Raw genomic sequence first — 8,876 nt, forward strand, 5'->3', positions numbered from 1 at the left:
TTAAATTTATTAATTAACAAATTATTCAAAATTTTCATTTATATATAGTCATGTTTAATTATTCTATTTAATTTTTATTTATTTGCTTAATAATTTTGATATTTTTATAAATTTTAACAAATTTCTTATTGATAAAAATATATAATCATTTTTAATTTTAATTTTTCACCATTTTATTATATTTTTAATTGACATATTTCTTATTATTTTATCTCAAATTTAAAGTTTAACAAATAAAAAATTTAAATATGTAAATAAAACATAATAATAAATAATATAAGAAAAATAATATAATTATAACTTTTAAAATAATAAGTATTTGATTTAGTAAAATAATATTTTTATTTAATTTATACGAGAATAATTATTAAAATATTAATAAATTAAAATATGAGCTAACATTAATAATATCATACATATTTGAATTATTTTTATTATGTAAATATTATTTAATTAAGTTAATTGTTAAATTTAAAATTAATGTGAAAGTTTAGAACTAAATTAATAAAATTAAAAAGATTTGTTAAAATTTAAAAAATTAAAAATTTAATTTTTAATTTTCCATTTCAAAAATCGACATATTTAAACATAAAATTTTATGTTTTCAAATTTTTTAAAAATTTTTTTATACTACTCCAATATTCCATTGGTGTATAAGCTCCTATTTTTTTTTTTTATTTGTTTTTCAAATTTAATCAAAATTTAAATAAAATAAGAATGGAAACCATATAGTAACTGGGAGAATCCTACAATCTATTCTTATCTTATGACTCGACGGTCACCTTAACTTTGTAATTTAACCTTTCCTTCGTTCTTACGCCGAGTTAAACAGAACCGAATCAACATGTACCATACACACACACACAAGCAAGAGAGCAACAACTTCCTTATTAGGGCAATAAAAAAAAAAGGCATCACCTCAATCTCACCCAATCCCATCGAAACCCTAGAATCCATGCTTCAATTTTTTCAATTCTCAGCGACAAGGGTTTGTTTTGTATTTTGATTTTTGTCCAATTTATGGCCTCGGTAAGTATTATTTCTCGCTTGATTTGTTGATTATTATTTCATGCTTGCTTATTAAATTTACACATGCATACACTGGTCGTTGCATTTCCCTCCTTCTCCATCTGTTTTGCTGCCCAGAAAGTAGAGGAAGATAGAAAAAGCTGCGAGTTTTGAATTTTTGTTCTTTGAGAAATGCATAATATACCTTGGTTTCCATTAGGTATATCGTGAGAGAGGAGTTAAAAACGTTCTAATGATTGTTTTGCTGCGTTTTATACGCAACTGAAGGTGGCATTGGAGATTGATTGATTGTTTGCTTTTATTTTGTATCTGATTTTGTATATTTTGTTTGTTCTGTTGATTATTTGGTGCTGCGATTTGCGTGATGAAGTTGCTTATTGGGTTGATTGGAAAATGGCGCAAGTATCTCATCATTCTTGTTTAAGCTTCTTATTTTTACATTTTTCAGATACAATACTTGAGCTCTACGTTGATTTCCATTGGCCATTTGTAGAAGCCCAAGTGTAGATTACACTGGGAGTGGGAAAGTTTTGTTGGTACTAATAAAGTTGTGGAATTTGAGATGTTTAGTCAAGGGAGTTATAATCTGCAATCCGGACAAGGTCCTCAGACACCTAGGCCACCTCCATTTTTACAGCATCCACCGGCTCTGCTTCCTTTACCTCAGAATTTCCAACAAGGTCCACTGCTGCCTTTACCTCAAGTTCTACCTCGCCCTGGTCAGCCTGGCCTGCCTATATATCAGCAAGGTCCTCTGGCCCCACATCTTGCAGTTCGGCAGGTTCAACCTGGGTTGCCTAACACGGGTCAGCCTTATTTTCCTCCACCGCCTGCAGTTCATGGAAGTACCCGGTTGCCACATGTATACACAACTGCGCCACCAAATCCGCAAGGATCGCAGCATTCTTCTTATTTAGCGCCTGGACTCCCTCCTCCTCCTCCTGCTGCTGCTGCTGGTTCACATAATCTGGAAATGTTACAGGTCACATTACCTCCTAGAAGTTTACCTCCTACACCTTCACAAGGCCAGACGTTATATAGAGCTCCAATTCATCAGTTGCCTCAGCAGCCTGGTGGCATGCAAGGTCTACAGCAAATTCCACCACCCCCACCTCCCCCTCCTACTTTTTCAACTTCTTCCCTATCTGGGAATATTTTAGAGGCAACTGTTGGAAACTCTCAAATGTCTTCCATGGTTCCCCCATCAACGTCACCTCCTCCACCACTGCCATCTTCTTCTCCACCGCCAATTCCACCATCTTCACCACCCCCTGTCTTTTCCTCAGCGTCAGTATCTTTGCCTCTTCCTGCTGGATTCAACATGCCTTGTGGCTCTAATCCACAATTAGGCACTCTTGGTCCTGTTACTGAAGTCAGACCTCTCAATCGGGCTGAGCATAGTATATCTGTACAGAAATTTTCTGTGGATGATGGAAGTCTATTTTTGGAAGGTCAAAGTGGAAATGAGTTGAATTATCCTGGGGGAGATGGTTTGTCATTGAATGGAATTGTGGCATCCGATGTTCCTTGTCCACCTAAGCCAGCAGAAGAAAAAATTGTTCAGAAGATCGAAGAGTTTTGCCAACTAATTGCTAAGAATGGTTCTTCTTATGAAGATATTGCTCGTCTAAAGGGATCTGAGAATCCGGAGTTCAAATTTTTGTTTGGTGGCGAGCCAAGTAGTGAAGCTGCAATTGCACATGAGTATTTTTTGTGGATGAAGAAGCAGTGTCTTTTGGCAAGTAAATCAGATGGAATCCAGCCTGAAATGTCGACCAATCATTTGATGCTCACAACTGAAATCCATTCACCTGCTGATTCTGATATGGAGATGGAAGGTTAGTGTAACCGGTTATATCATATTTTTTAATTCTATTTCATCTGGTTTTTCTTTCCTAATTTTCCTTAGATATTGATATTGCACACATGCCCCCAGACAGAGGCCCTTTCGTCTATAAGAGTTTATCTCTTGGAAAACCTATAATCTATCTGTGGTAATTTAGGGTTCATGAAAGGGACAGTATTTAAATTCATAATTTTAATGCATTGCTGAAGTTCTTGATTCTCTTCAGTTGTTTGGTGCTTTCAGATGATATCACCAGGTCTGATGTTGACCAGGCAGTGAATCAGCCTATTGAAAATCCAACTCAAGCTATTGGTCCGATAAGCAGCGAGTTTGATGCAAAAAAGCAGCTGCACAAACTATTGAGTTCAGCCGGATCTGGTGCTGGCACGATGGTTTTATCTGAAAGACAGGGTGAAGAAGGTAAATATTGATCCCCATGCACTGGTTTTTTCCTTTATGGACAAATTAAGCATTTTCCGCTCTCCTTTCATCTTTTCTACAGCCTGTTTTGATCTGTAATCCTTTGCTTCAATGAGGTAATTATCTGTTGTGGAGCTTTTAATTTGTTTGTCAATAAAACTTTCTTTCTTAATTTCATTGTTATTTTATTGTATTTTTCATGTTCATGTTAATATTTACTTCCCAGTGAATTGAGAATGATTCCTAGACTAGAGTTTACATGTGTGATCTTTAGAATGTTAATATTTAGGAGAATAATCTTTATATCTGTTGCTTATCCAATGGGGCAATGAGTTAATTTGGAAATACACAGGGTCAAAGCTAGTCTCCAGTCATGATGACTTGACATTTGGGAGGTCAGTTTTCAGGGTTGAAAGCCCAGTCATTAATCCAACTGGGGCTACTGAATATCCCTTTGCCAGCAACAGAGTGGAATCTTCTACAGTCTTAGCTGGTGATAATAGTTCATCTAAGGTTGCAGCAGCTGCTGAATGCATGAATTCTGACAGCTATTCGGGTCAAGTCATGAAAGGCAGTAGCCCATTCAGACTCCTGCAAGACTATGCTTCTAATGACAGCTCAGAAAATGATGAGGATTCACATTTCAAAGATGCCAATCCTGAAACAGTTTCATCATTAGTTGCAGTTAGTGAAAGGGGGTTTGGGATGCTATCTGAATCTGGCATGTTGTATAAAGCTCTGGAATCTTCCTCGTATTCACAAAGAGGAGTTAAGGAGACTGTCCCAATATCCATTGCAACTGGGCCAAGCACCAAACTTATTGATATTAAGCTTGAGAACCAATCATCTATTGACCATGCCACTTGTCACGAGGCTCTCCCAAAAGAAGATGCTTCGGGAGGTGCGGGGGCAAATGTTGCTTCTAGTGGTAAATATGAGGACAGCAAAGATAAAAATGCAAAATTGGAAGGCGAAGATAAAAATGCAAAATTTACTTCAAATGCCCAGAAAATAGATAAGTTTGGAAGATTGGTTAGAGAAGGTGTCAGTGACAGTGACTCCGAAGATTCACACCATGCTTATAGGCGTAATAAAAGAGGGAGAAGCCGGAGCCGGTCACCTCTAGATAGGAGGAGGAGGAATCATCCTCGGAGAAGAAGAGAAAAGAGAAGTAGATCTCGTGGGTAAGCAACTGTATTTTTGTAGCTTATTTTGTGTTCTATTTTTAGTGGTTTAGAGATCCTAGACTATTTGCTGCATTGATAGCTTGTAGTTTTATATATGGTATGATTTTCATTATCTGTGGAAGAGACTGAATTTCTTGGTGTCTGTTGCTTTGTTTTAGATGGTCTCCCAGGAATAGAAGAAGTAGGAGCAGGTCTCCCTCTTTTAGGCATGCAGGTGAATTTAGCGGTGGCAATAGGAGACTGGAAAAGGGTCAGTTGCCAGACTGTTTTAACTTTCTCAGAGGCAGGTGCTACCGTGGTGCATCCTGTCGTTATATGCACCATGATTTTGAGAAAATTAATGGATCGAGGCATCACAAGAGCAAGCAACAAGAAGTGCAACTTCCTCCCAGTTCAAAGAATTGTAATACTCATGAAGGTAACAAGAAACTCTCACCAATGGTATCAGATCATGGGCAGGAAATCATGAACCAGGAAATGAGGAGCAATCATGATGTGTCTTGTGCTACAAAAGATAACAATGTTGTTCATAATGGAGAAGATTCTGTTGGTGATGCATTAGTTGATTCTGAAATTATCAAATCTGACAGTTTTAGACAGATTGTTGCTGAATTGCCAAAAACTAGAGTAGTTGAAGAAAGATCTGAAGATGGTACAACTTGTGTAGGTGAGAATTTTCAGGAAGCAATGGAATCTGACCAACCAATGGTTGTTGATAGTTTTCCCTCTAAACGTGCAAGTGATGCTAACCTCATGAAGTCACATGGTGAAACTCCTCAGGATGTAATTTCTTCTTTGAAGATTCAACAATCTCAGTCTGTTCAGTCAGATCCGGTGCTTGAAGATGCTGATAATCACGCCCAACAAACTGACGATTCTTCTATATCTGATACATCACCAAATAAAACATCTAGAACTTCTCCAAAGAAACTTCATGGTACAGAAACTCTTCCAAATTCTGCAGATTCTGTACATAATCCTTCCCAGATGCCCCCTGTTCCTTCCTCTGCTCCAAATGCAGAAGGCAATAATACTTCACATATGGCACAGCTATCAAGGGATTGCAACTTGATGCCACAGACTGCAGCATTTCAATCTCAATCTGTTCCTTCGGAAAATTTTCCCTCTTATATGTTGCCCAATCACAATTCTCTTTTTTCTCTACCATCAAATTCCTCATCTGCCACGTTGCCACCGCCACCACCACTATTGCCACCACATGGACCAGTTGGAAATGCAGGCTCTGCAAAACCAAGTGTTACTTCGCAATTTCAGCAGATTTCCTTGCCTCCAAGGGGGGACTTTGGTTCTCAAATGTTCTTGAGACCCTACTCAACTGAATTCTCTGTTAATTCTCAGGTTGGTGAGTTCCAGCATCAAGCGTACCCTTCATTGCAGGAGCCACATCAACCTCCCATACATTTGCAAGGTTTTAAGTTGAAACCTTTACCTGGATGCACCCCATCCAGTCAACAATCTGGTCTTTTCGGAGGAGATCATTTAAAACAGCTCCCACTGCAGGCTGCAAGGGTTTCAGACTCCATTCGGAGCAACAATTACCCTCAACCTATACCCTTTTCCCAAGGACCTGCAAACAAAATGCAATCTTTTTCTGGTGACAATTTTGCTCCAGGAGAGATTTTGAAGTCTTCTACCAATCAGCCATACTTGCAGCGGCAACAGGTGCCCTACAGTTTGCATCATTCTGTGCCTGATAGTGTCTATAGTCTGCCTGGGAAAATCAGTTCATCTGGATATCCACCAGATCTTCAAGACAGAAATCAGCCATCACATCTTGATTTTGGATTGTCAAGAAATTCAACTCACTTTAATCCTTATGCATCTACCTTTGAGAAGCCACTCAGCTCCAGATTCAGTTCTGATGTCTTCAGGCAAGAAAAAGGCACAACCTATGGTAGCACGCATGATAATCCTTTAGGTTTGAGTAATGCTTCGGTTGATGGACTGGGTGTTAGACCAAAAGAGGCAACTTCACCAACTTCTGCTAGTGGTGTTGGGAAAATTATTCCTAGGTCAGGTGGTGACCAGTATGATCCCCTCTTTGACAGCATTGAGCCATCTTCAAACTCATATATGAAATTAGATCATTTTAAGAAGTGGGAACCCTCTGGTGACTCTGACATCGTTTTGAGGCTAAAAGGCTCAAGCCAACCTTTGGATGTGGAAGAGAACAACAAGAAGAAAGAGGTCGGTGGCATTGTGCTTGCTACATCTATTGTTAATGAGGAATTTGGTGAGACAGCAGATTTAGAAATTGGTGACGTTGAAAATGGCAGCCAGAGTAATCCCAATGCTTTAACAAACACAAATATGGGTGAGATGGAGATTGATCAGATTAAGTCCCCAGGGAAGAGCAAGAAGGAGTCCAGATCAATGAAGCTTTTCAAGGCTTGCCTTGCAGATTTTGTAAAGGAGGTTTTAAAGCCTTCATGGCGACAGGGTAACATGAGCAAGGAAACTTTTAAGACTGTTGTGAAGAAGACCGTTGATAAAGTGTCAGAAGCAATGAAGAGCCACCAGATACCCAAGTCTAAGGCAAAGATAAATCAGTACATTGACTCGTCACAGCGGAAATTAACAAAACTTGTGATGGTAAATCCTCATTTTAATCTTCTGTTTTCAGATGGGAATGGAATTCTGATCTAGGAAAGAGATTTCGCCTTACATGACGTAATGGACAAATGCATGTCAACCAAGCTTTTGCTTAATAAATCTTTTAGAAGAAAATTAAAATTGGGTGAATGTGTATGCAATTACATTTACGCGCTGGGTTATGAACCAGCATCACTACAAATAACTGGAAGGGATGTATATTAGTTTCATACCCAGTGCAAGTTTCTTTGTGATATGACTTACCATCTGGGACTTGATGAATGACAGGGATCTGGGGATCTTTTGGCTTAACTTACAAGGCAACTTAACATTGTCTTTGACTGGCCACCAGAAAAGTGTGATCATGATTTTGATTTTGTTCATGCTAGAACTTTGTTTGAGCAATTTCTAGATAGGATAACATGTATCAGTTCCATGAGTGCCCAAAGCAGCTTGACCACTACTGTTGCACAGGCACCCTGCGCATGTGCATGCTTGCCAGTCTCCTAAATATGAAAAATCAGAAAAGATGTATTGTTACAAGAAACCATTTTTTTCTTAGTAATGACTAATGGTTATGAGTGGGACTTGGGATTTGGCTTGTTTGCACAGAACTGGTTTTTAGTTTTCTCACTGAAAATTTTACTTCATTCATTAATAGGATGTAGGCACTGAAGTTTGTTTTATGAGGTATTTTCACTTATCAACTAGTGCATTTTATGACAAGGTTAAATTTAAAGTGGCTGCACCTACTTCCTCCACAGAAGAATGACAACTGAAAGGACATAAATTTGGGAGTTTTTGAAATGTATGGACATAAATTTGGGAGTTTTTGTAATGTATGGATTCTCTCTTAGTGTACATTAGTATGAAACTCTACCTTCTATGTACATGATAAAATAACTCAGGATTGTGTTCTCTGATCAAAAGTATGAAAACTACTTTCAGCTAATGATTGGACATGTATAATGTGATAAATCAATCTTAGTGCAGCCTGAAAAGAAAACCTTAAATATCTTTGTAGAAGATGGGAGATGTAGAAGTTTTGGTTATTTTTCTAGAAAAGTTTGATTTGTACAGAATTTTGATTCTATGTGATTATTTAATTATATTTGCAGGGTTATGTGGATAAATATGCCAAAGGGTAAAAGTTGACATTATGTTGATGATTTTGACTGGATGTACTTCCTCATCTTTGGGACTTCTGTGCCATTGGAGCTGCAGAACTTGATTGATTTGATTCCAAACTGCAGAGCTGTGAGGAACTGAGGATAGATTGAAAAATTTTCAGTGGCATTAGTAGATTGCTGGTATTTGATGAATCTTGTACCTCCTAGCACAAATATGAAAGTCCATGACAAGATGAAATTTATTGGTGGATTATTTCCCAACCTTAGCGAAAGTTCTGAGGGAGCTCCAAAATGTGTATGTAATGTGCATCCTTAAATATAAATGTTGTGCCTTTTATTTTGTCTGTGGCTATTCTGTTCCTGTAGTATTCTCATTGTAAATTGCCTGATATCTATGGTCACATCTCATGACAGAGTGGATATTTAATTTTTAATTCATTAACTATATGGTCATTGTTAGGAAAAATTATGCTAAATTGGGAAGCAGAAATTTGAACAATCAAATAGAGAAACAAGGAGGAAAAAAGTATAATCTTCTGGGATGATATAGATGTATTTTTGTAGTTTCCACTCTCCCTGCTATGGCATGTTTATAAGTTCCAAAATTTGGGGATGTGATCCAGTTTTTTTATTCAACTGTTCATATTTATT

At 37.5% G+C, this 8,876-nt stretch overlaps 1 protein-coding gene across 1 annotated transcript; it reads left to right on the forward strand.

Annotated features, from left to right (window-relative positions):
* Window positions 1–738: 738 nt before the first annotated feature.
* On the forward strand, window positions 739–8,565 carry LOC110660774 (uncharacterized). The gene is made up of 6 exons (XM_021819205.2): window positions 739–1,029; window positions 1,478–2,867; window positions 3,119–3,295; window positions 3,648–4,479; window positions 4,641–7,095; window positions 8,214–8,565. Exons 2-6 carry the CDS (start codon window positions 1,592–1,594, stop codon window positions 8,241–8,243), a joined length of 4,770 nt encoding a protein of 1,589 aa, XP_021674897.2. The 5' UTR covers window positions 739–1,029; window positions 1,478–1,591; the 3' UTR covers window positions 8,244–8,565.
* Window positions 8,566–8,876: the final 311 nt, after the last annotated feature.

Source organism: Hevea brasiliensis, chromosome 13 (assembly GCF_030052815.1).
Source record: "Hevea brasiliensis isolate MT/VB/25A 57/8 chromosome 13, ASM3005281v1, whole genome shotgun sequence".
NCBI classification, from domain to species: Eukaryota; Viridiplantae; Streptophyta; class Magnoliopsida; order Malpighiales; family Euphorbiaceae; genus Hevea; species Hevea brasiliensis.

Coding starts and splice junctions, on each gene's coding strand:
- LOC110660774 (XM_021819205.2), top strand. CDS start 1,592: ATGTTTAGTCAAGGGAGTTATAATCTGCAATCCGGACAAGGTCCTCAG. Junction 2,868..3,118: donor TTCTGATATGGAGATGGAAG/GTTAGTGTAACC, acceptor TGGTGCTTTCAG/ATGATATCACCAGGTCTGAT. Junction 3,296..3,647: donor TGAAAGACAGGGTGAAGAAG/GTAAATATTGAT, acceptor GGAAATACACAG/GGTCAAAGCTAGTCTCCAGT.